The 27,986-nt window shown below is 36.4% G+C and overlaps 1 protein-coding gene and 1 long non-coding RNA gene across 7 annotated transcripts in view; one reads left to right on the top strand and one right to left on the bottom strand.

Moving 5' to 3' along the window:
* Positions 1 to 26,365, top strand: part of LOC125665602 (phosphatidylcholine translocator ABCB4-like) — a 55,301-nt gene extending 28,936 nt beyond the window's left edge. For 5 of the 6 annotated variants that reach the window (XM_048898314.2, XM_048898315.2, XM_056152331.1 and 2 more), the window contains 16 exons: positions 2,688 to 2,849; positions 4,763 to 4,790; positions 6,408 to 6,476; positions 7,715 to 7,881; positions 8,586 to 8,741; positions 11,164 to 11,265; positions 11,850 to 11,927; positions 12,152 to 12,235; positions 12,461 to 12,664; positions 13,539 to 13,639; positions 15,898 to 16,035; positions 16,481 to 16,637; positions 18,058 to 18,255; positions 19,014 to 19,220; positions 19,514 to 19,660; positions 22,650 to 26,365. In XM_048898314.2, coding sequence (XP_048754271.2) covers positions 2,688 to 2,849; positions 4,763 to 4,790; positions 6,408 to 6,476; positions 7,715 to 7,881; positions 8,586 to 8,741; positions 11,164 to 11,265; positions 11,850 to 11,927; positions 12,152 to 12,235; positions 12,461 to 12,664; positions 13,539 to 13,639; positions 15,898 to 16,035; positions 16,481 to 16,637; positions 18,058 to 18,255; positions 19,014 to 19,220; positions 19,514 to 19,660; positions 22,650 to 22,850 — 2,199 coding nt within the window. In that variant the 3' untranslated portion in view covers positions 22,851 to 26,365. The remainder of the gene's footprint in view (positions 1 to 2,687; positions 2,850 to 4,762; positions 4,791 to 6,407; positions 6,477 to 7,714; positions 7,882 to 8,585; positions 8,742 to 11,163; positions 11,266 to 11,849; positions 11,928 to 12,151; positions 12,236 to 12,460; positions 12,665 to 13,538; positions 13,640 to 15,897; positions 16,036 to 16,480; positions 16,638 to 18,057; positions 18,256 to 19,013; positions 19,221 to 19,513; positions 19,661 to 22,649) is intronic. The other variant, XM_048898318.2, reaches the window with a different exon arrangement.
* LOC130051054 (uncharacterized) lies at positions 19,922 to 20,588 on the bottom strand. The gene is made up of 2 exons (XR_008799462.1): positions 20,450 to 20,588; positions 19,922 to 20,222 (listed from the first exon to the last, which is right to left on the bottom strand). It is a non-coding gene; the product is annotated as an uncharacterized LOC130051054 (long non-coding RNA).
* Positions 26,366 to 27,986: the final 1,621 nt, after the last annotated feature.

The following is a 27,986-nucleotide window of genomic DNA, read 5'->3' as shown; positions in this document are numbered from 1 at the left end:
AAATTAGAGGAAGGGTTGGTGGTGTAAAGTGGAGGAAGGGTTGATGGTGGTATAAAGTTGAGGAAGGGTTGGTGGTGTAAAGTGGAGGAAGGGTTGGTGGTGTAAAGTGGAGGAAGGGTTGGTGTTGTAAAGTGGAGGAAGGGTTGGTGGTGTAAAATGAAGGAAGGGTTGGTGTAAAGTGGAGGAAGGGTTGGTGGTGTAAAGTAGAGGAAGGGTTGGTGTTGTAAAGTGGAGGAAGGGTTGGTGGTGTAAAGTGGAGGAAGGGTTGGCTGTGTAAAGTGGAGGAAGGGTTGGTGGTGTAAAGCAGAGGAAGGGTTGGTGGTGTAAAGTGGAGGAAGGGTTGGTGGTGGTATAAAGTGGAGGAAGAGTTGGTGGTGTAAAGCTGCGGAAGGGCTGTTGTTGTAAAGTGATGGAAGTGTTGGTGATGTAAAGTGGAGGAAGGGTTGGTGGTGTAAAGTGGAGGAAAGGTTGGTGGTGTAAAGTAGAGGAAGGGTTGGTGGTGTAAAGTGGAGGAAGGGTGGGTGGTGTAAAGTGGAGGAAGGGTTGATGGTGTAAAGTGGAGAACGGGTTGATGGTGTAAAGTGGAGAAAGGGTTGGTGATGTAAAGTGGAGGAAGGTTTGGTGGTGTAAAGTGGAGAACGGGTTGATGGTGTAAAGTGGAGAAAGGGTTGGTGATGTAAAGTGGAGGAAGGTTTGGTGGTGTAAAGCATAGGAAGTGTTGGTGTTGTAAAGTGGAGGAAGGGTTGGTGGTGTAAAGCGGAGGAAGGGTTGGTGGTGTAAAGTGGTTGAAGGGTTGGTGTTGTAAAGTGGAGGAAGGGTTGATGGTGTAAAGTAGAGGAAGGGTTGGTGTTGTAAAGTGGAGGAAGGGTTGGTGGTGGTGAATGTGGAGGAAGGGTTGGTTGGTGTAAAGCAGAGGAAGGGTTGGTGGTGAATGTGGAGGAAGGGTTGGTTGGTGTAAATCCGAGGAAGGGTTGTTTGATGTAAAGTGAAGGAAGGGTTGGTGGTATAAAGCAGAGGAAGGGTTGGTGGTGTAAAACAGAGGAAGGGCTGGTGGTGTAAAGTGGAGAAAGGGTTGGTGGTTTAAAGTAGAGGAAGAGTTGGTGGTGTAAAGTGGAGAAAGGGTTGGTGGTTTAAAGTAGAGGAAGGGTTGGTGGTGTAAAGTGGTGGAAGGGCTGATGGTTTAAAGTAGAGGAAGGGTTGGTGTTGTAAAGTGGAGGAAGGGTTGATGGTGTAAAGTAGAGGAAGGGTTGGTGTTGTAAAGTGGAGGAAGGGTTGGTGGTGGTGAATGTGGAGGAAGGGTTGGTTGGTGTAAAGCAGAGGAAGGGTTGGTGGTGAATGTGGAGGAAGGGTTGGTTGGTGTAAATCCGAGGAAGGGTTGTTTGATGTAAAGTGAAGGAAGGGTTGGTGGTATAAAGCAGAGGAAGGGTTGGTGGTGTAAAACAGAGGAAGGGCTGGTGGTGTAAAGTGGAGAAAGGGTTGGTGGTTTAAAGTAGAGGAAGAGTTGGTGGTGTAAAGTGGAGAAAGGGTTGGTGGTTTAAAGTAGAGGAAGGGTTGGTGGTGTAAAGTGGTGGAAGGGCTGATGGTTTAAAGTAGAGGAAGGGTTGGTGGTGTAAAGTGGAAGAAGGGTTGATGGTGTAAAGTGGAGGAAGGGTTTGTGGTGTAAAGCGGAGGAAGGGTTGGTGGTGTAAAGTGGTGGTGTAAAGCATATGAAGAACGCCAAGTCTTGAGCTTGAGCTTGAAAAACGGATCATGCCAGGCATGCTCTACAAAACCGATCTTACAGGTGTACAATGCATAAATTAAGTCTTATGAACTATAAATAGACAAACATGTGTTCGATGAAAACGTTAGATTTATCTACCGGCAATAAATATATTGTTTATTATAGGGTATATACAGTGAGCATCCTTCATACACAGTCTGGGCAACTATGGGACAAATGAACTGGCCGAATTTGAAGGATGGCCAGTATACTGAAAATAAACAACAGTTACTGCGGATGAGTTAGGGCTCATATGGTTGACTATCCTTGGTATCAGTTACCTTATAGACTATTAGTGATTATTGACGCTTAAGAAAACTTTCTAAGACTTCTTGTACTGTACATGTAAATTGAAAAAAAAACTTATATGATTTATTTAGGACTGTACATCACAAATTATTTTAAGAATTGAAGTTGCTAATTACATGAACAATTTTAGCTAATAATATTTTAATTGGCAAAGAAATTCCAGCGAACTATCAATTGTTTTTAAGTACACACAAGCTGTGAAGTGAGGGATGGGCATTTACAAATTGTAATGATATGCATTTCCTCCTGAACACTACGCTACAGATGTAAACAAGGCATGAACATGCATGAATACAGATCAGCCCAATAGATGTAGTACCGTAGGACATCTATTTTAATGGCTGGGAGTGACAGAAATGAAAGTAGAATGTAAATATTAAAAACAAACTTTGAAAATACATCAGGGCGCAAAATGCTAGACTAAATGCTAGTCGTCATACTTTTCCTGAAGCACCAATGCACTTCATGAATGATGCCGCCGTGAAGCATCACAGTTCATACCCTCATGCATTTTGAAAATTGAAATATCTTCCTAAAACGAATTAAGACTTGTAAGTGTTTATATGATTATTAAATGTAGATATCTCTTTTTATAGTGTTTTGATTTTTCTTCCAGGCAGAAATAGGTAGGACCACCATAGTTGTTGCTCATCGTTTGACCACGGTTAGGAATGCCGATGTTATATTTAGTATGGCGGATGGTCTTGTGCAGGAGAGAGGAAGTCATGATGACCTCATGAACAGGAAAGGATTGTACTACACACTGGTCAAACTACAGGTATGTATTAAACACCTGTTTACTGGTCAAACGACAGGTATGTATTAAACACCTGTTTACTGGTCAAGCTACAGGTATGTATTAAACACCTGTTTACTGGTCAAGCTACAGATATGTATTAAACACCTCTGTTCAAAACCTTTAAATTTCAATTTTGTGAAGTTGAACTGATTTATTGGGAAGGTATGGTACAAGATATACTGTGAAACTTCTCCAAACCGGCCCCTCAGAAAACCAGTTCTCCCTGAATATCGGCTGATTTTCAAAGTCCCGGCAGAAACCTTAACATTTCCTTACAAAGAAAGTCTCACAAAACCGGCCATCCCTGTAAACCGGACATCGGCCACTTTTTAAAGTACAGTTGTTAACAAACAAGTGTAAATTACCCATATAATACTGGCCACTATTTGAAGACTAGAAAATTTGGCCAGAGGGGTGATTAAGACCGGCCAGGTGCGAAAAATTACTGACCTACCAGCCAGGTGGGAAATTATCAACCGGAGGTGTGAAAAACACAAATGTCCTCTATAAGTTCTATAGTTTACCTGTGCTGTCCAGGGTATTAATTGGTGCTTGGCTAATCCAAGTGACCATTTCAAATTTCTGTACGAAATGTTATAAACAGATATGCACATATTGAATGAATACAATCAATACGCTATATTGTTGCACCATGGCTATAAGCGGTAGTGAATAAACAACAAACCCATGACTGTTAATGATAATTTTCAATAGATAAATGATTTTTGGGGGGTTTTCATAGACTTAAAATTCCTAAAAAACATCTAAATTAAAATTATATATTTACTACTGTACTTTTCAAAAATGTCAAAACACAAATTTTTTAACGATATACATGTAAGCAATGGACGTAGAGTTTTTATAGGTAAGAGGAATTCCAATAATAGGCCTCTGTGTTTTCTTTATGTATCCTGTTATAAATTTTTAGTTAAAATTAGATGATTGCAGCAAGACTCTTTCTTGTAATAATTACCTGTAGGTACATGTACAAGCGGACTAGTTTGATCTCCGTCGATAATTGATCATAGATCCCCATATCAAAGTGAGCTGTACCTACTCTGTGTATTAATTGCAGCAATCAAATTGCAATGTGTTTGTTTATTAAAACATAAGCCGAAATTCTACATAAATGCTGCTAGTCTACAGATTTCTATACATATATCAAATGCAGTTTTATTTAAACGAAATGTTTTCCATTATTTATGCATGTCAATGTAAAAATGTTTCTTCATGTTTAATTAGTTTTAGTGCTATAAATTGAAAATAAACATGTTAGTAAATTATTTTGTTTTATTTCCAATAGTGAAATAATAGTCCTTGAACACCATATTATATGGCTTGTGTTATATCAATGAAATATCTAATAAAAATTGAGCTGAAATGTCTTTAAATGCTAAATTCTCGGTATACCGGCCACCCCTCTAAACCGGCCGTTTTTTTTTTCGGTCCGACAGCTGGCCGGTTTAGAGAAGTTTCACTGTACATGTATGATGTATTTGCAACGTACAATTTACGTATCAAGGATGATGACATCAAAGGTCCTATCTCATTCACTTCACAATTTAGCAATAAAACCAAAGTTGCATTTAAAAATTCTGTATTTTTTTTATGATTATGTTGAACTTCATTGATGTTCATCAATACTGTTTGAATGACTTTTCCCCCTCTTCTAATGATCAAGATCTCAAAAAATACGTACACAAAAAAAAATCGTGATGATTTATGCAGGTTTGTAACTTAAAAAATTATGAGTATTCAATCAGAAAAGCAGGTGAGGAACCGGTTACTAAATATTGATAACCCTAGTATACATGTATATGTTTATATAATAAAGGAATACCACAAATGTATTTAATTTATTGGAATTTTAAATTTTGTTTCTTTGTTTACAGTCCCAGCCTCATGAAGAAATTGAAGAAGGTACAGTACCACAATCAAAAGAGCTATAATTGTAACAGTTTTTATAAGCATTATTTTCTAGACTAATGTTGAACCATTTCTTGCGAATTAAATTTCTTTTGAAATTGTTTTGAACTTCAGTAAATTATTGTCGTCTATGAAATACATGGAGCATTGTAACTAAACACACGTGGTTGTGAAGAATAATACGCAAGAAACTATTTTGTAGATTTTATCACAATCATTTGTTCAATGGAAAGCCAAACTTTATAATTATCATGAAAAAGACACCTATAATGCTTATCAGATAGATTTCTATTTCAATTTTAATTCTTTCAGTTTGTAGCTATTAACCTGACCCGAAGGCTCAAGTCAGCTTTTCTGATCAAAATTTTGTTGTCCGTCATTGTTGTCATCGTAAACTTTTCACATTTTCAACTTCCTCTCCAGAACCACTGGGCCAATTTCAATCAAACACAAAGCATCTTTGGATGAACTAAGGGGATTCAAGTTTGTTCAAATGAAGTATCACGCCCCTTTTCAAAGGGAGATAATAATGAAATAGTGAAAATACGTTGGTGACTTTTAAAAATCTTCTTCTCCAGAACCATTGGGCCAATTTCAACCAAACTTGGCACAAAACATCCTTGGGTGAAGGGCTTTCAGATTTGTACTAATGAAGGACCATGCCCTCTTCAAAGGGGAGTTAATTACAAAAATGCAAAAATATGGTTGGGTCATTTAAAAAACAAGAACCACTAGGCCAAAAGAGCTGAAATTTACATGAAAGCTTCCTGATATGGTACAGATTCACATTTGTAAAAACCATGACCCTCGGGGAGTAAGTTGGGGCCACAATAGGGGATCAAAGTTTTTTATGTGAAGATCTACATGCAGGTAAAATCTTTGAAACTCTTCTCAAGAACCACTGTGCCAGGAAAGTACAAATTTACATGAAAGCTTCCTTACATAGTGCAGATTCAAGTTTGTTAAGATTATGGCTCCTGGGGGTAGAATAGGGCCACAATAGGGGATGAAAGTTTTACATACAAATATATAGGGAAAATCTTTAAAAAGTCATCTTTTGAAAAATCACTGGGCCAGAAAGGTTTATATTTACATGAAAACTTCCTGACATAATGTAGATTCAAGTTTGTTAAAATTATGCCCCCACCCCACCCACCCCAAGGGAAGGGAGGGGCCACAATAAGGAATCAAAGTTTTACATAAAAATATATAGGGGGAAAATCTTTAAAAATCTCCTTCTCAAGAACCATTCGGCCAAAGAACTTTACATTTACATGAAAGCTTCCTGACATAGTGCAGATTCAAGTTTGTAAAAATCATGGCCCCCGAGGGTAGGTTGGAGCCACAATAGGGATCAATTTATTATATGCGAATATATAAGGAAAATCTTTAAATATGGGTTAAGTTAACTCAGGTTGACGATGTAGCCCATGGGCCTCTTGTTATGATATCATTATGACACTCTGATTTCATCACCTGTCTGTCATGATCATGGTGAGGAATTTTGTAGCAGGTCGACATTGCATGAAAATCCGCACTGCCACAATTAATATGTCCAAAAAAAAATCTTTCTTTACCATTTTTTTTAACTCGATTCATATTTCTGATTAGTTGCATTATCTCTGGACAAAAGCTCACCTAACATGAGCTCATTTCTGGCGTGGGTGAGTTCAAAACATGGTAAGTGTGTCATGTTCATGTTTATAGTCTGTGACAGCATGGAGACTGCAGATGATGGTCAGAAAGGCTACAGATTTTTCAAAAATAATGTTCAATTAATTTAAGTTATTGCCAATGGTCATGCAAAAACCATTTATTCATGTACTCGCGGAATACAGTTTTGTGTACTTACGGAAATAACATTCTGCAAAATCAATGATTTTAGATGTACGAATGCAGTTGATTTTAGAAGTTGGTTTACAGTAAAAATTAAGTGTTAATTATTGCGTAACGAGTTGCCTTTCTGACTGTTTTCCACATCGCATAAACCTTGATTTCTGTATGTTTTGTTGTTCCACTCCCAGCTTATAGCTACGTCAACTTGTGATGTCATTTGTGCATGAAAAGCCTTGTTTAGTAAGTGAATGGAAGCATTCGGCATGTCAGAATCGGTTTTTTATCCATCAATCATTGGAACATCTACAGCATTGTTACTAGGATCTTGCATGTGGAATTGATTATTAGGGTCAAAGGTTGCATGTATGACACAAGGAAAAATTCAGGTTCTTGCATGAGGGTGAACATTTTCATTTCACTGATACATTAAGCACATGTATGCTGATTGAGAATAGGTTTTGCCATATTCTGTCTGCATGATAATGAAATTTGTCAATGTGAGAAGGCAGTAGGAGACATCTGTGTCACGTAGTACATTATACAAGTACCACTTTATTCTGTACTGTGTAAGTAACTGCACATTATATGTTGTAGAAAAAGATCTGTGACCACAGTCCTTTCACAATGCTTTATTTAGTCAATCTTAGTCTTATTGTAGCATTTGTCACCAGAAAATCCAGAATTTGCACTCTAGAAGCCACACTAATTTTCTTGAAATCTACTTTTAGATTTAGTTCACGTAGAATGACACTATCAAATCAGATATGATTAGAAATTCATAGGAATATGTGTACATAAAAAATGCTCAATACTCTGTTCAAATAAGGGAATTAATTCTAAAAATTGAGTAATGGGTTGGTTGGAAAATATGACTGCTTATGCAGCTGGGCTTCTGTTTCAAAATTTTCCAGTGATTTTTATGTCACAGGTAAAAATTAAATTGTGTACGATATACTGTATGTATCTATTGTGGTAAGAAAACTTTGATCATAAATGTACGTCATTGTGACAAAGCCTGATGGTATTTCCTATGTTAATTTCAAAGTATTTTTATATTTTATTTTTGAATTCTGTCTCCTTAGTGGCTGATGAACTAGAACATGGGATGTTTGATGAGGAAGAACCAGACGAACATGCTTCATTAATTCACAAGGTCAAAGTTCAACATGTGCCCATGGAAAGACAGATGTCGGCTATGAGTCACCACAGCAAAAGCAGTCACTATGAGGGTACTGAAGACAAAGAGGAGGCAAGTTCATAGCAATCGCTGTAGCATACAGGAAATTGACAGAATTAATTGCATCTGTTATATACATGTATTAACTGATTCAGAAATTCAGGTTTTATCCAGCTTTTAGATGTTACTCCCATTTCAATTGAAGGGGAATTTTTGAGAATGCAGTCCTGAGCTTCCAGGGGAGGAGGGTGGGGTGGAGGACATCCTCAGATTATAATATCTCAAAACAGGAATATATTAAATTGATTGATTACTGAGACGTATCTATATTTTAAGGCTTTGATAATTATAAAAAATGACTTGAATATATAAAATAAGTGATATCTGTTAAAATTGTCATACTATCATGTGTCGTTTCTACAATTGAAGGTAAATTTTTACATGTGAAAGGGGAAATATTCATTTGTTGTCAAAGGGGGAAAGGTATACCCTAAATTTTCTCAGTAGTAAAATGTTTGACTTTTGTCTGTGTGACAGTGCGGGACTATTTGTCTGTCAGCAGACACTGAATTCTTAAGATCACCCGAGTCACGTGGTTGCCATACTGTTATTCATGCCTCACTGTTGAATATTCATGCCTCACTGTTGAATATTCATGCCTCGCTGTTGAATAGTTTCACCTTCTCGGAAACTACTCAATCATTTACATGTATCACCAAAATTGGTATGTAGCATCTTTTAATAGGGGCTGAGAAACATTTTTTTTTTAATTTTAGGAGGAAGCGGAAAGCGATACGTCTCTTGCTCCGATTGGAAAAATCCTGAAGATGAACTCTCCTGAGTGGTTCTACATTACAGTGGGCAGTATATGTTCTGTAATTGTGGGTGCTCTGCAGCCTGCCTTCTCCTTCTTGATGGCAGAGTTTTTGGAAGTATGTATACATGTAACACCCAATCAGAAATTATAATATAACACTGCATGATTTTTGTATACGTTGTACCATTATTTCAAATGAGTACTGCAAGTTGTTAAAACGGTGTGAGAATAGGGGAAATTCTGAGTATTAAGCTTCACAGAATTCAGGAGAAATTTTGATTTAATTTGAATTTTTAAATTTAGTAAAATTACGTGAAAATTATTGTAAACTATAGTTAAGTTCTACAGTAAACTGGTTCCCTGTTGATTGATGTGTCTTATTAATCAACAGAGAACCAGTTTTAAGTCTTCCAATTAAAGCCAGACAGATGGCATCACTCTTCACATTTCGATATACAGTAGCTGTTGAACTTCAGTATCTAGAACACGGATATCTCAAATACCAGGGATATGTTGAAGTGATTCAGAAGTCTCAACCACTTATTCTTTAAGTATTTTACCCTCAATACCTCGAATCCTTGGATTTCTCGAACTTTTTTCTCAGTCCTATCAAGTTTGGGATAACGAGGTTTTACTGTATGTCTGGTGCTCCCTTGATACATTGTCCTCCGTTATAATGCCACACCCACTTATTGCCTGAAAATCCTAAAGAACAGATTCCTCCCATGTTAACACCCCCGTTATAATGCCAACCCCGTTATAATGCCAACCCCGTTATAATGCCAACCCCGCATAATGCCATATGTAGGTGATTTTCACGAACAAATGGTCAACTTTTTTAGGGTTTACTATCGATAATAATGCCATGCAATATTACGTAACACCCATTCTTAATCACACCTTTACGTTGAAAGTGGTGCTGTAAATTGTAACAGGTTGGACAAGATATTCAGATGTTCAGGTTAATTACTAATAATTGCTGAATTAGATTCAAGGTTATCTAAATGTTTATACAGAATGGAGCCCAAATAATTTACAGAATTGAATTTCTTTTGATTGGTCAGTGAATTGTCAGGAATAGTGAATACGTTATTATATTAATTGCCACCCCAACTTTTTACCCAAATTCGTCTTGAACAAAAGCTGGCAATATTTCGAGGGAGCACTGTATATCTTCCATTTGACATCAGTACATAATGATAAATCGATGGTGCCGGTTAAACTGAGGAGAGTTCTCACAAGGTTGGTAACTCATAGAAGGTAATCTGCTGTGTTCACCTTAACATTGTCTCCACCAGCAGCATGATCATTCTAAGCATCAGCATCTTCTGAATGAATTAGAGATTTCCTAATCCTATAATAGCAATTAACTGTTATGATATTTATTGCATAAATTATTAAGAGCGGTATTAATGCATTATGAGTGGTATGAATTATTGTCAAATATGAAGGGACTGTAGACGATGGAATTGATGCAGATTTCTGCGTACAGTCAACTCTCGATAAACCGCCACCTTTTGTTCTGATGAAATTATGGCATTATAACGAATTTGGCGATGAATTGAATTACTGCCATCTTGAAGAAATATAGTTACCGTTCTTGTATATGTAAGAGTTATCTTTCCTCTATTTACAATACTTATGTAAGTGAGCGATCGGGTAACATTTGGTAAACAATACTGTCTCGTCTATGTTATAAATATCTTTCAAATCATAATTTTTCATTACTTCTATTGCCTCTTTCCGGCCATCAGTTATCAAACTCACATCAATTCTGGCACTTTCACCGCTTATAATTCTGGAAGAAATTCCATGACGTTGTTTGAAACGAGTTAGCCACCCTTCAGAATATTTGAAATTGGATATTCCTAGCTCTGCACCATACTGTTTTCCCTTTTCAATTATCATATCCCCGGTAACAGGAATGTTGGGGTTTTTTTGTCCTGACTTGCGTAAACCACATAAACAACGCCTTTTCTAAGTCAGTATTGAGTGCACTGCAGTGCCGTTTCCTGGCAGGCGAGCCTTTAGAGATTGGATCAGGGACTCAGGGTTGACAAGAATTGCATCCTTTGCTGCTAAGATGTCGCCTCTTTCGTGGCGAAGCCATAGCTAAATTGAAATGTGTTTCTATGATGTATAAACAACTTTATTACAGTTCATCTCGAGTTATTTATTCAATACAGCAATTACTGGGATCCTTCTGTCCAGGTGTACGCCGGAGATCGATAATGACCAATTTACTGCTTCACTGACCATGTACACCCATGGCGGTTTATCGAGATAATTAACACGTTGAAATGGAATTTTGTAATGAAAACACTGTGGCAAATGGCGATAGCGAATTTGGCGTTTTAACGAGAGTTTTAAGTAACAGGGAAAATGTTCCTAGAAAAATGCGGCATTATAACGAAAATGGCGATGAATTGAGTGGCGATAATTCGAGAGTTACCTGTACATCTTTTTCTTACCGTCATTTGTCTGTAATTTTTCAGGACGAGGTTGGAGGAATATTAAATTGTCTGTACTTTTTTCAGGTGTTCTCGATGACAAAAGAGGAGCAGGACGAGATAGCGGGAATATTAGTGGGTGTCGTATTCGGCATTGCTGTCTTCAATTCCTTGCTTCGATTAATCTTGGTAATGTTTTCAATTTAATTTGTGTTCCTCTGTCATTTTAAGAATGAATAATACATTGTCACAAAATTTCCGAAGGAAATACGTCACAGATGCATAGATATAGAGTAATTGATTCTCATTCAACTGAGTGCAATCGTTTGTGATTTTAAAAATGTGTCGGTATAATGAATTTGGCAATACAGGTAATTCCTGGCAGTTAACTTTATTTACTTCTACATCAGGGTTGGAAACTCCTTGAAATTATATGAGCCTTGCAGATCTGGGTAGATGTAAAAGTAAACTGCCATTTTCAAAATTTGCCAGTCATGATTTTCAGTTTTGTGAAGTTTATTAATACTTAAATGGAATTTTGTGGTTGTACACGTCTGGCTGTTAAAGTTTGCCTGACCTCTGGGCCATTGTGCCTGTCTGAGAATCACACTGACCAGTACAGTATGAGGAGCTCATCATTTCCTACCCTGTTTGACATGTATATAAGAGAAATAATTCCAAATTCACAAAATCATTGTCAGGGTGATGTGTATTGAAGAAGGCATATAAAATTTAAAAAGTATTTTCACAGATGTTTTATATTTCCTTGACAGTCCATTAGTTTTGTGAAAGCCGGCTCTGATTTAACTTTGAGGATGAGGAAACTAGCATTCAAGTCGATCGTTTGGCAGGTAATCTAATGTAATCTAATCAAGTGGATCGTATGGCAAAGTACTCAAATTTAATTATGATAAGTGTTGTTCTCAGATTAGATGAATAATACATGAGAAATCTGTGTTATGTGGAATATGATATACAGGTAGAATTGTTTGCTAATTTAGTATATACTTTGACCTCGGATTATCACAATGGATATAACATTTGCTGTACCAGAAATATTTTAATCATTTTGAAGGATATAAGCTTTTTTGATTGCCATGAGAACCGTGTTGGTGCGTTAACGACGAGGCTTGCCAGTGATGCTGCACTTGTTCAGGGGGTAAGTCATGTGAAATATATTCGATATCTCCATCTAAATCATCAAATCTCAAAATCAAAGAACTTTATCTTTTCATTAATGAATAGATACATGCAGCAAAAAAAAATGTTTCTGAAGAAATGTCGTAAATTATATACATGTATAATTATATATAAATGTAAAGTATCCAGATACATGTAATCGGAGTTGTGTCAAAATTTGACATGATTGTATTTTTGCCTGCAGGCCACAGGAACTAAGATAGGTCAGGTGCTGGAGTCATTGGCTTGTATCATCACTGCCCTCATCGTCGCTTTCATCTTCAGCTGGAAACTGACCCTGGTCATTCTGGCTTTCATGCCTCTTATGGTGGCTGTGGGCACCGTCCAGTCCAGGCTGGTGGCTGGTTTTGCGAAGGGAGATAAGAAAGCCATGGAAGAGGCCGGGAAGGTAAGAATAATGGAACAAAATGTATCTAAAGGTTTCAGGACAGAGAGGCATTTCACAATGAAAAGCTTGCGAATGTGTATAATAATAATGATTGGTTTTATATATAGCGTTTTTTCCAGCGTATGCTGCTCAAAGCGCTTTACAATGCATTATTACCCCGGCAGACCTTATATCAATCTGGAACTTTCTCAGCCTCCTAGGTAGCATACAGTGCAAGCTGCCATTACAAGCACTAGAGCACTAACATTCTAACAATATCTTTCACTGTCTATAGCCAGGTACCCTTTTACACTTGGGTGGAGTGAGGAATTTCATGTAAAGTGCCTTTCCCAAGGACACAACGTCGGCCCTGCCACGGCCAGGACTCAAACCCACGACCTTTCGATCCACAGGCAATTGCATCGCTTGGGGTCGAATTTACTATATAAAGAGTACTGTGTTTCAATCGAGAGTCTGACGGCCTAACCACTAGGCCACCGACGCCACTTTATATATAGTGAGAAGAGAATAATGGAATAAAATGTATCTAATTAAATGGTTTCAGGACAGAGAGGCATTTCTCAATGAAAAGCTTAATGTGAATGTGTATATTTAGTGCCATGTTTTGTGTATTTCATTCATACACTCTCTATACCTGCAGCAGGGCTTGGTGTTGCAGAACTTCTTATCCCCCCCCCCCCCCCCCCCCCCTTATTATGAAATCAAATGAACTTGATCAGATTTGGAGCCATGATTTTTCACAAGCAAAATTTGTTACTTTCAACTTTCATTTTTGATTCATTGAGTTTTAGATTAACAATTTTATTTTAAAGCAGTTTCTGAATTACTGATATAATTAAGAGGTGTATAATTATTATAACGTTATTATTGACAGGTCTGCACAGAGACCATAGACAATGTAAGGACTGTTGTATCACTTACAAGAGAAAAGACATTTGTGGACGAGTATTCGGGGCATGTAGACAGTATATACAGGTAGGTCCATCAGTTTCTGTAAATCAGTATGATTGTGGATATAGTTTCTGTATGTATAACGGTGTGATTGTGGATGTAGTTTCTGTATAGTGCTTTGATTGTGGATGTAGTTTCTGTATAACGGTATGATTGTGGATGTAGTTTCTGTATAACAGTATGATTGTGGATGTAGTTTCTGTATAACGGTATGATTGTGGATGTAGTTTCTGTATAACAGAATGATTGTGGATGTAGTTTCTGTATAGTGGTATGATTGTGGATGTAGTTTCTGTATAACGGTATGATTGTGGATGTAGTTTCTGTATAGTGGTATGATTGTGGATGTAGTTTCTGTATAACGGTGTGATTGTGGATGTAGTTTCTGTATATTGGTATGATTGTGGATGTAGTTTCTGTATGTATATCGGTGTGATTGTGGATGTAGTTTCTGTATATCGGTATGATTGTGGATGTAGTTTCTGTATAACGGTGTGATTGTGGATGTAGTTTCTGTATGTGTATCGGTGTGATTGTGGATGTAGTTTCTGTATATCGGTATGATTGTGGATGTAGTTTCTGTATAACGGTGTGATTGTGGATGTAGTTTCTGTATATTGGTATGATTGTGGATGTAGTTTCTGTATAACGGTGTGATTGTGGATGTAGTTTCTGTATAATGGTGTGATTGTGGATGTAGTTTCTGTATAACGGTATGATTGTGGATGTAGTTTCTGTATATCGGTATGATTGTGGATGTAGTTTCTGTATAGTGGTATGATTGTGGATGTAGTTTCTGTATATCGGTATGATTGTGGATGTAGTTTCTGTATGTATAACAGTATGATTGTGGATGTAGTTTCTGTATGTGTATCGGTGTGATTGTGGATGTAGTTTCTGTATAACGGTATGATTGAGGATGTAGTTTCTGTATGTATAACAGTATGATTGTGGATGTAGTTTCTGTATAACGGTATGATTGTGGATGTAGTTTCTGTATAACGGTATGATTGTGGATGTAGTTTCTGTATATCGGTATGATTGTGGATGTAGTTTATGTATAACGGTGTGATTGTGGATGTAGTTTCTGTATAGTGGTATGATTGTGGATATAGTTTCTGTATGTATAGCGGTATGATTGTGGATGTAGTTTCTGTATAACGGTATGATTGTGGATGTAGTTTCTGTATGTATATCGGTATGATTGTGGATGTTTATTGCTAATGTGCTTGCTGTGTATTTGTGGACCTATGATGGTACTTTTGTTTATTTTATTCATGGCTTCTTCTAGCTCTTCATTGTGTTGTGATTTTAAGAATAATAGAGTCCAACATGAGTATCCATCCAGAATAGGGAAATCTCACATGAGTGGTTGAATGTTTCATTCATCTGGAATAGGGAAATCTCACATGAGTGTTTGAATGTTTCATTCATCTGGAATAGGGAAATCTCACATGAGTGGTTGAATGTTTCATTCATCTGGAATAGGGAAATCTCACATGAGTGGTTGAATGTTTCATTCATCTGGAATAAGGAAATCTCACATGAGTGGTTGAATGATTCATTCATCTGGAATAGGGAAATCTCACATGAGTGGTTGAATGATTCATTCATCTGGAATAGGGAAATCTCACATGAGTGGCTGAATGATTCATTCATCTGGAATAGGGAAATCTCACATGAGTGTTTGAATGGTTCATCTGGAATAGGGAAATCTCACATGAGGGGTTGAATGATTCATTCATCTGGAATAGGGAAATCTCACATGAGTGGTTGAATAGTTTGTTCATCTGGAATAGGGAAATCTCACATGAGGGGTTGAATGATTCATTCATCTGGAATAGGGAAATCTCACATGAGGGTTTGAATGGTTCATTCATCTTGAAAAGGAGCATTAAGTGAGCAACCCTGTAAGTAATTTTGATATGACAGGTCTGGGATTAAGCGAGCGGCCCTGTATGTATTTTTGTTATGTTTAACAGGTCTGGGATTAAGCGAGTGGTCCTGTATGTATTTTTGTTATGTTTAACAGGTCTGGGATTAAGCGAGCGGCCCTGTATGTATTTTTGTTATGTTTAACAGGTCTGGGATTAAGCGAGCGGCCCTGTATGTATTTTTGTTATGTTTAACAGGTCTGGGATTAAGCGAGCGGCCCTGTATGTATTTTTGTTATGTTTAACAGGTCTGGGATTAAGCGAGTGGTCCTGTATGTATTTTTGTTATGTTTAACAGGTCTGGGATTAAGCGAACGGCCCTGTATGTATTTTTGTTATGTTTAACAGGTCTGGGATTAAGCGAGCGGCCCTGTATGGTCTGGTGTTTGCTGTGTCCCAGTGTTTTATATACTTCGCCTATGCGGCATCGTTTACCTTTGGTGCTTACTTGGTGATCGGGGGACTGGAATTCCAGGATGTGTTCAGGTAAGGGTGTAGTTTGACAAAGGAAATTATGGTAATCATTAAGGGCTTAGCATTAAAGATGTGTGCAAGTCCTAGAGTTTTCCATCAGTATGTCCATCTGTCCAATTCAGTGGCTTACTGTCCTATGCATATAGTCATATCCTTTGTTGACGATTTTCCAATTTGTCATTCTGGAGTTATGGTACTTTATATTCAGACCTGTAGCATCCACCCACGTTTTGTGAGCACTGTGCAAATGCCACTTACGCATTGTAATTAATGTATAAGACTGCAATGAAATGGTGCATATCTTTTTAAACATTTTTATGTCAAAATTGTCTTAAGTTTAAGAAAGTTGAACACTCACCCCCACCCACACCTAATGGTTTTATTTTGTTATTATTATTTCTTCGTTGCCTGATACTGTTAACATTGCCTTCATTGTAAATCCCTGATATATATACAGAGTGTTTGGAGCCATCATATTTGGTGGGATGCATGTCGGAAGAACTGGATCTAATGCACCAGATTTCACCAAGGGGAGACGAGCAGCCGCCCGACTTTTCTCCATCATCGAGAGGAGACCTCTCATTGATGCCCAAACAGAAGAAGGCCAAAAACCGGTAATGTGTTTGTAGGGACACAGAATAACAAAATAATGCTGGTCTTTTGCAGAACTCATATTGAACCATTGAGAACAAAATATTGAAAGCTGATGGGGAATCGTGATAAAATACCCGGTACTGTAGAGATTCATTATTTTATGCGAGTACTTAATATGGTGAAATCATGCGTATACGTCAAATCACGTGATCATGAATTTGCTAGTTCTTTGTTAATCAAGAGTTCTTGTGTATTTTAGCAACAGAAAATTTAATTAAAAACAAATTTTATTTCATGAATGATGCTTCTCACGGAATAATGCGATAATAAATTCCTCGTGTATATTTAAGACTCTACAGTAACTGCATCTTCACAAGTCAAGGGTTATTGATTCGTTACCTCGCACTAACTTTTATATAGTCACTGATGTCAAGGGTTAGTGCGAGGTAACGAATCAATAACCCTTGACTTGTGAAGATGCAGTAACTGAATCAGATATGCATTCTCAAAATTATAAATATAGCATGTAATTTATACAAAATCATGAATATGGCATGTACATGTAATTTAATATACTAAAGTTTGTTTGATATTTGTTCAAGTTAAATTTCCTGTCTGATAAAGTGTGTTGTAAATATATAGTATTACTACATTAACTTGATCCGAAGAGTCGGATCATGTCGAGTTGACAGGCATGGATCATCAGATCACACAAGATGCGAAGCGTTGAGTTTGATCTGATGATCCATGCCTGTAAACGAGACGTGATCCAACTCTTGGGATCAAGTAATTGTAGTAATGATCAATTTATTAAATACCTCCTCATGTATTTTTAATTCCACATTTGTAAGATAATACATGTAATCCAAATTATCAAAAACACAGACATACAGTGAAATGATATTTTGTATACACATTTTTGTTTGTGATGCGGTCGATATTTTCCACCAAAAAATGTTGTGTTGATGCATTGTGACGTCAACCGTTTCAGAGGATACTGATACGGAATCAGAAAAGCACTGTGGTGATCCGGAAAATCGGATCACACTCTGTGAAATCCACAATATCAAAAAATGAAACGTTGATGGGTATATGATGGATTCTGAAGTGTAGGTTTAATGTCAAGGTAACGGTAGCAGTAAATACTGCACAAGTGCTTATTTTGGTGGGCTTCTTTTATTTTAGCACCTTTGTCGGTAAAACAAGAGTACTAATTTAAAGCTGCGTTAGAATATGAAAATATCTATTTATCCATTAATTATCAAACACAGAACAAAGGGTATATCATAATTACGCTAAATAGTGCGTCAGGCCCAATTTCGCCAAATTTAGATATGCCAAAATACTCATGTAATTGCTGACTTAACTTTCTAACAGGGCCCTAAATGACTTTTCTCAAATCATTATTTCATTTTTTGAAAAAATTCTCTTTGTTTACAGAAGTCCTTCACTGCGGAGATAAAGTTTCAGGATGTCCATTTCACCTATCCCTCCCGGCCGGACGTCGAAGTGCTAGGGGGCCTCAGTCTCTCTGTGCAGCCAGGGGAGACATTCGCTCTGGTTGGCACCAGTGGTTGTGGCAAAAGCACGACTGTTCAGCTGGTAGAACGATTTTATGACCCAAGTAGTGGTTCAGTGGTGAGATAAAATAAAATACTGCAGTTTTAATATCTATTCTTAATCTAACAACGTAATATGCAAATTAGATCATTCAAGGAAGATGCATAATTATGATAAATCTATAGGACAATGAAAGTATTGTCAATAACCTTAAAGATTAGGAAATTGAAAGCAAATTCTTAATTGATTCTTGTTTCCGAGGAATACTTTAAATGTTATCGATCTTATTTTCTTGGAGTCCATTTTCATTTAGTATTAGCCATGTGTATACCGTATAGGCAGAAGTTTTAGCAAGGATTCAATTTTGTCATTATTAGCGTGTGCGATAAGATCGCTAAAATTGAATATCACTAACAATTTATTCCATATCGGAGGTAATAGTTATCTTTCTTGGAATCAAAGTCGCTATCTTGCTAAATACTGTAAGCTAGCTGTGGAATCATCATTGTTCGTGGGGAATTGATGTTCGTGGATTTCGTAGGTCACTCTTACCCACAAATTTACGTGTCCTCGGAACATTTTTTTTAAACCAAGTAAAGTTATCTCTCCTAGTGACATCGTTTCACTTACCCACGAAATTACGTCCTCACGAACCAGCAAAATTTTGCTTACCCACGAACTTTGGCCCCCACGAATTAAAGTGATTCAACAGTATATTACCCATTTTTGTGGGAAAATTGCTAAATTTGTGTCACCCCTAAAATTCCACTCATACGGTATACATGTACACTGTTCATGAATGGTACATATCTATAGATTAAAGACTTGAATTTCAGACAGCAAATGGCCTTGACTTAAAATCACTGAACTTGAAGTGGCTACGGTCACAGATGGGGATTGTATCACAAGAACCTATGTTGTTTGACACAAGTATTGCTGAAAACATTGCTTATGGGGATAACTCTAGAGAGGTTCCGATGGACGAGATTATCACTGCAGCCAGAAATGCCAATATCCATAACTTCATTGAGAGTTTACCTCACGTGAGTCTGGTCTAAATTGAAATTAATGTGAACTTTAAATTTCATGTCTGCATGTATTTTTTCTCTCCAAAATCAGTAAGAATATTTATAGAAGGAAGAATATTTATAGATTATCTGTATTTGACCAAAATACAGTCTACTCCAGATAAATTGAAATTAGGGGAACCAGCTTAATATTAGTCCTCTACCAGTGGAGCCAAAGTGGGCTCGAATATAGAATATAATGATGATGTGTTTTACAGAATGATATAGTCTTTGAGAATTTTTGCTGATGATGCTACTATTAATTGTAGGGTTATGATACAAGTGTTGGAGACAAGGGAACACAACTCTCCGGGGGACAGAAACAACGAATAGCTATAGCCCGAGCACTGGTCAGAAATCCTTGTATTTTATTGTTAGATGAAGCCACATCAGCCTTAGATACTGAGAGTGAAAGGGTAAATAAAATTAAAGTGTGTTTTAATTACATGTTTTAAATTCTCTTCATGTTTGCATACATGCCAACTTTTAAAAATCCCCATGGGGGATTTTGCGCGCGACGACCTTTTTTCAAAGCTCAAAATTCACGACATTTTAGCATGAAAATAAATATTTGTCCTTTCAAATAAAATATCAATCAAATCATTGTAAATGTATCATATATTAACACAACATCAAATGTGTTTGACCATTAACTATATAAAAAAAACTTTGAAAGATATACATTAATATTTTATTAAAATCATCTATTCAGCAAAAAATCTTCTCCAACAAGTCACATACATAATATCAAATAATATTTAAGGTTGCATCCTTTTACACCATACAATAAACATTGGCCGGTCTATATATCAAAATTTAAATTAAAGCACATGCATTTAGGTACGACTGCAAAGGCGATCTTGCTTGTCTGTAAACATGGGCTTGCAGAGACTGGTGGAATAATCTGCATTGCAACCAAAAAAGGAGTGATCTGCACTGCTATGAAGTTTGCGAACAAAACCTTTGCACCCATGACATCTGAAATAATTACCAGGAAAAAAAAAACACATCAAAATATTCCGTTTTACTTGTAAATTAAGGCTACTTGCTAAATAAAAAATTCAGTACAGACTTGTGCGAATTACGTATCACAAAGTATATTTAATGAATACTACACTATATAGACTATATAATACATCGCTATAGACGGATAGATTTGGATAGCCTATATTATTATAGTTGGAAAAAATATATACTTGACGTACCTTATTGCAAATTTTGGATGCTGTCAGCGAGAGGCGGAATGTCCGATTGTTTGGTGGTGACACTAGCATCGTTGTCATTCACGTTTGTGTAAAGGATAGGTCAATTTGAAATCCGTCTTCCCGATTAATTACTACCAAAACATGCCAATAAACACCCCGACACAGGCAGACCAACCCGACACCATGCGACACAGGTAAACAGCAATGGCTGACTATTGTCCCGATTTCTGATTGGCCAGTTCAGAAATGACGCGGGATTTCCAATTCTGGTCACGAGATTTCACGATTATCCCACTTTCAAACTCGTTTTCAATCGTGAAATCGGAAATTTTGGTCGGAAAAAATTTCAAATCGGGATTTTAGGGTAATTTTGCTTTCCCGATCGGGAAAGCGGGACCAGAGGGTAAAATCGGGAAGATCCCGCCTAAATCGGGAAAGTTGGCATGTATGTGTTTGTCCAGTGAAATATTACTTGTGCAGTATTCAGTCTGACAAGTTTTCTCAAGGTTTCGTATGCATTTGGAAATTTATCAAGTGAACAATCATGAATTGGAAATAATATTAATCATATTATCACAAAAAGAATATCTTATTATCATATATATGGATTTATTTCAAGTGCATGAATTCATATTTTGGCCTATAGCACTTTGTATGCCAGGGTTTTCAATATAAGCACAGGCACCCGAAAAAGTGTTGCCACTTTGATAATCCCAAGCTCGTGTTTTCTTTAATGTGATGCATGATGTGATTCTAAATCACAAAATAACAATATATCAAGACGTATTCTAACCAAATGAATTATTGTTTATCCAAATAATAAAGTCCTGGTGCTATTCTGGGTCATATATAAGTTTTCAAGTTATACTGTGAATAGATACATGTATGTACTTACCATGAATGCGTAGTTGCTTTATGCATGGGATGTCATCCAAGGTATTCTGAATGTTAACAATGGAATGAAAAAATCAGAAGTGTTATAAATGTAAATAAACAAAATTGAAGTGACCTCAAGCATCAATACCAAGTTTTTGTAATTTAAAAGATGTCTAAATTAGGGGGCAAGTAATAAACTGTCACTTGAAAGGCAAAAACTTGTTATATCATGAAATTGCAGTTTTGATGAATCAGCAATATTATTTGCGATATCTTGTGCGACAGATTAATTATTGTAATGCGTTAGTAATGAAATAACTTGCATGTAGGTCTACTACAAAATCTTTTTAAATAGATTAGATATACAAATGTAACTAATGTATATGACTTTCAAAACAATTATAATGACACAATTTCTAAAGTTTGCTGTAACAATAAACCACTATCTAAACAGTTACTCAATATGTAAGTCGTACAGAATTTAGACAGGCTGCGTGTCTTTATGTCCATATTTATGTCAGTGACTTTTACCCTAGTTGTTTTAACTTGTAGAGTCTGCCGAGGTTGTGGCTAAATATAGCCTTCTAATTAAATCTGTAATCACACATCACTTTACAGGATATTTGATAACCTCATATCAAAGCAAAAAAAATTTCCTGCTAATCTAAATATTCTGGTGTAGTTCTACTCAAAACCATGTAAGTTCACATGAGTTAATCGACAAATTTTTAAAGAATGAAAAAATAAAATGCATTTTTCATAAACATCAGAATCTTAATATCCTTTTAATAAAGAAAACCCTGCACAAGATTGAAAACATTGTTCACATTGAATGATTCTTTTCAAAAAAAAATTCAGTGGTGGGGGGAGGAGGGGGGTGGGGGGTCATGTATTTCTACAGTATTGCACAAAAATTAGTGTTTCTACAGTATCACACAAAAATAAGTGTACAGTATTGCACAAAAATAAGTGTTTGTGCAATATTGTACAAAAATAAGTATTTCTACAGTATAACACAAAATAAAGAGTTACTACAGTGTCCTACATAAATAAGTTTCCACAGTGTCATGCAAAATTAAGTTTTTCTATGTCACACAAAAATAAGTGTTTCTATTTCTACAGTATCATTCAAAATTAAGTGTTTGTATTTCTACAGTATCGCACAAAAATAAGTGTTTTTACAGTATCGCACAAAAATAAGTGTTCTTACAGTATCGCACAAAAATAAGTGTTTCTATATCTACAGTGTCACACAAAAATAAGTGTTTCTACAGTGTAACACAAAAATAAGTGTTTTAACAGTATTGTTCGTTTATGTTTACAGATTGTTCAGGAAGCCCTGGACAAAGCCAGACAAGGCAGAACGTGTATTGTTATTGCCCACAGACTCTCTACAATACAGAACGCCAATAAGATAGCCATCATACATAGAGGCAACGTTGTAGAATTAGGAACGCATTCCGAACTGTTGTCGATGAAGGGCGTTTACTGGAAGCTGAACCAGCACAATGTCAAGAAAAGTTAGACGTCCCTGATATCCCTCAATGACAACACACAAAATGCTCTTTTCTTTTTTAAAGGAGTGTTCTGTCAAAATATGGTTCAGCTGCCCTGATCAGACAAAAAATGGTCTGGTCAGAAAGACAAATACTGTAACAATGTCACACACACACATAATATATATATAAACATTGAAACTTTTCAAGTTTTATTCTTGGAGAATCATGTTTTGTGTGTGATGCTTATGTGTTATTGGAGGTATATCCCGTATTGTAAAATCATCATTGTTTGTGGGTAACCAAAATTTTACTGGTTTGTGGGGATGTAATTTCATAAGTATCTTCAACCCTAAAACCAATTCATGCTAATTCTCTCTGATAGACCTGTCCCAGAAAAGTTGCAGCGAAAACTGATGCAATTCCAGGCACTTTCTGACACACTAGACTGTAATTCGATTATAATTGTGACTGTCCAATCAAAATGAGACACATACTGCTTGTATTTGCATTGTACATACCTTATGATAATAATTAACAAGTTGTTATTTTTTGGGGAATAAACAACTCAATTATTGTCTCCATGAACTAAATACTGTGTCAAATAACAATGTATAGATACCTAATGTACATGTAATTGGGATTTTAAAAAATTAACGTTATGAAAAAGAAACTTGAAATTGTTTCAATGTTCGTGGGCAAGGGTGACCTATGAAATCTGCAAATATTGACACACACACACACACACACCCCATCCCCCCAAGCAATGATGATTCCACAATAATGGAAATCTGTGTCGTGCAAAGAAATAATTTTTCTCAGGTTTTCGTGCATTTATATGTTGAAGTGTTCAGCATTATGTGCCTTTTTTACGTATTTAATTATTTGACATGCACTTTTGAATGACAGGTACCGAAATGAACACTTAAATTTTTTTATGACAGTCATGCATATTGTTGTTGTTGTTGATCTTCACGAAAACTCAGTGGTCCGAAGACCGAGGCCAGTGAATTTTACAGTCGGGTCAGTGAAAATAAAAATCAGGAAGTCCGATGGGCTTGTAGACTTTTTGTAAGTCACATTAAATATAATGTTGGATTTAGATATTTGCTTAAATTTACCATCAAAATAAAAATAAATCAATAAATAGCACATAGAGTAAGTGTTTAGACATCGTGGTTTGTTTATTTCTTTAAAGTAAAGACTGTAATTGTCAAGATAACTTGTACGTTGCTCGCGTGAATATTCAACGAACAACTTGTTGAAACAACAAAAATGGCCGCATTCTGTATCGCACTGGCTGCACACTGGTAATTCTGCTTTATTGCATTGTCCAATTAAAATTAACTTGGTCAACTGCAGTTATCTCTGATGTTATGCAATTTCTATAGTTTAATATAGAATCAATCAATTGTTTGCATTTGATGTTGGTAGAGAAGGCTACTCCCTAAGGTGCACTCGGGCTGTTTTCATGTTTGTGAAAAATACGTGAATTTGTAGTATTGTTTGCGGGTGAAGAGAGAAATCGAAAGAGAGAGAGAATACCGTGTATGGTGTCGTTTTCCTGGTATAGACAGAAAGGATGTCTTAGGGTGGATATGAATATGAGTAATAACCATAGTTTCAGTAAATTAATTGTACAATTTTACAATGCATTCCATAATGTATATGATAAACATGTACTATGAAAATTTGGGGGGCCAGTAAATTTCACTGTGGGCCAGTAAATTAAGACAGTTCACTGGTCCGACTGGCCAGCAAGTTTTAAATGTTTTCGTGAAGACTGGAAACCGGGCCTGTTTTATTGGTCAAAAGTGTGCAACTGTTTTGTTATACTTTAAATGACAGATCTTTTGTGATATATTTAAGGAATTATTTATATTTTTATAGTCGCATATACAGCTGTAACATTTAATGTCTTATGTATGCTGCAATCTGTCTACAAGATCGTCTGAAAACAGCATTGAATTTAGCTACATGTATACGCACTTTAGATATTTAGCTTCAAAACATGGTACATATATATATGTATACCAGTATTAATTTGTATCCAGGTTTTTTTTTTCTTTTTTTTTTTTACAAACACATGTACAAGTTGTATCATTTACTCTTTAATACCATTTTCATGTCCCAAATAGCAAAGATCAGGTTGTGTGTCTGTGTATCTGCACTCAGACAACAGCATGTTAAACTGAAAAGTCAAGGTCAGAGCTTTGAGACAGATCAAGGTCAAATGTCAGTTTGCTGTGTTGGCCATGATTTGGGGCATGTTTTACATGTTCACACAACTTCTCCAGCACATCATGCTTGATGTTATCCTATATGTTGTACAACTATGAACAATCGCACAATAACTTCAGAATTTTATCTTATTTTTATAAATTTCATTTTTGAAAATACATGAGGTTATGAACTGTGGTGCTTCATACCGGCTTGAAGCATTGCAGTTCTTACCCTCGTGTATCTCCATATGTGAAATTCATTTTTTTAATTCTTCATTTACATTGTATTTGTTTCGGAATTCTCAACCATTGTAATAGAAGTATTGTGTTTCATTCGAGGTCTAATGCATTGTTCTCTATTGCATGCATGAGAAAATGGCGATCATTAGAATTTGTAAAAAAAAAAATATCAAAGGCAAAAAGATGTCATAAAAATCACGGAATACGCTTCACGAAGCGTGACGGCGTGAAATGTTGAAGTTCATACTCTCATGTTCTTTCAAAACTGAAATTTATTTGATCAAATATTGTCATTAAGTAAAGTGTATATGTATGAGATGTATCTGAATGTACAAGATGTGTCTCTGTGAGATGAACGATTCGGTGAGATGTGTGTTTTGGGTGAGATGCGTCTCAATGTACGAGATGAGTGTTTTGGTGCTTAATGTGTATGACAGCATTCCTCAATAAAAGCACAGGCAAATGTATCGCTTGGGTTTGAATTTGCTATAGTCATTTCGAACCTTAAGCGATACTATTGCCTGTGAATAAAAGCAAGCCTTATCGGCTACCACCTGGCTGAATGGTGCAACCTGTAGAACTCCTGGTGATTCAGATTGTCTGCATCCTAAGGTGTTCTTGGGTAATTAAGAATGGGGGGTAGGGGTGTAACATTTTTGGTTCTCCCACTCTTTTGTATGCACTCTATCTGCAAAACCCCAGATTTCCAAATATCTTGTATTTCATGTGAACTTTAGCAAACTTGAGGAGTCTCTCTGACTTGAGGATTTAGAATCTCTTAGTTCTTGTTTATGTTGCATCTCTTTCATTGATTAATATGATATTATAGTGTACTTGTGTTCATACATACTAACAATCTCATCCTCATGAAATCTGTATTTTTTCCTCGGTATTGTTCAAGAATTTTATATTTAAATATCAGTCATTATTTGAGATTTCTTTTGGTTCTGAATTTTATGTTTAGATATCAGTCATTAGTTGAGATTTCTTTTAGTTCTGGTTTCTCTTTTGTTCATAATCAAGGATGATTGTTATTATTTATTATGTACAAAATACAATAAAAATCTGATGTTTATAAATAGGATTATGATAATTGTTATTTTTATAGTCTTCGCTATAACAGTGATTAATGGATCATAAATCCTATACAGGAGTAGGGCAAACACGGATCCCTGGACACACCAAAGGTGGGATGAGGCATCTAGGAGAAGTAAGCATCCCTAGTCGACCGGTAACATCTGCCATGAGCCCTATGTCTTGAATACATGTATATTAGTTTCACTTGCAATGCATGAAAAGGTGAAGAATGGACAGTAGGGTTATATCCCATATCAACTCATGCGTGGAATAATATCCCTCAAAGGTCAATAAACACCTTGATGAGGTCAATAAACACCTTGATGAGGTCAATGTGGAGGAGAGTAAGCAGTGACAGAAGCCAGGGGTAGGCAGATGCGCTACTGATTTAGATCTGGTGTAGGGGGTACCCTTGTTTTAACACTTTTTCACGAAAACGCCGTCTGTGAGGGAACAATAATAAATCATGAAAATGTATTCAGTAATGATGAAATAATCAAGAAACTAAAACAATGAATCATGTGAGATAATAATCTCTGTCTGAATCAAAGTACTGATAGACGGTGGTGGCGTGTGTTGGGGAAAATCTTGGCTAAAGTGACTTTAAAATAGTAACTGCCTAAATGAGAATCATTAATGGCGATTCATTTTGTAATAATACTTAGTAATGGTAAAACAGTTCATGGAGAGTTTATTAAATCCAAAAGAGGTAACGTGTACATAATAGTTTAAAAGTGCAGTTCCCAAAATTGAATTGAGATCATGCCATATAAATGAGCAGTTTGTTTTCTCGTGAGAGAATAAAATGAACATGAAACTCGTATCCATGCACTGCCTTTGAGCAGTGAGTTTTTTTTTTATTGTGTTGCACCTGCTGTGACACGAGGCCTCGGTTTTTGCGGTTTCATCCAAAGGATCGACCGACCCATTATGCCACCTCTTACGCGACAAGCAAGGGGTGCAGTAACAATGGACCTACTCTAACCAGGAAAAAAATGATTGAGGATGATGGCATATTATACAACCTGTCAATGGATCAAATGTTGCCTGACGTATTTCATACCAATTGTTAGGCCGTTCTTTACACTTTGATTTTTGACTGCGGATTACTCCGTTTACCTGATCAAAATATAGGGCTCACGGCAGGTGTGACCGGTCGACAGGGGGTGCTTGCTCCTCCTGGGCACCTGGTCCCACACCTGGTATATCCAGGGGTCAATGTTTGTCCACCTCTTCATTTGTATATTTTATAGGAATTATGAGATTGATCACTGTTCGTTATCTTCACCTTTTCATTAAAGTCTGGCCTATTCTTTTTGACATAGCCATGTAACTCCAGCATGCTGTGTCATTAAAGAAGTTTGCATCGGAGATTTGGAGTAATGTCAATTTTTGGGAAGTGTTTTTTTTCTATATTGAAGGAGAATTAGAAAATTCAAAAGAAAAACTGGGGTCCCAACGCTTGTTATTGAGCTACAGTGTTCTAAACATGAACTTTCTGCACTTGTTAGTATATATATATGCATGACTTGTGATGTCTGTATACATGTATGCGTCCTGTTTTATTTCAAATTTCTGTTTTTATGTCTATGCATGCAATTATATATCATTAGTGCTTTGTGGGTT

This window comes from Ostrea edulis, chromosome 10, assembly GCF_947568905.1.
Source record: "Ostrea edulis chromosome 10, xbOstEdul1.1, whole genome shotgun sequence".
NCBI lineage: Eukaryota > Metazoa > Mollusca > Bivalvia > Ostreida > Ostreidae > Ostrea > Ostrea edulis.
This window is presented reverse-complemented; position numbering and strand designations above follow the sequence as displayed.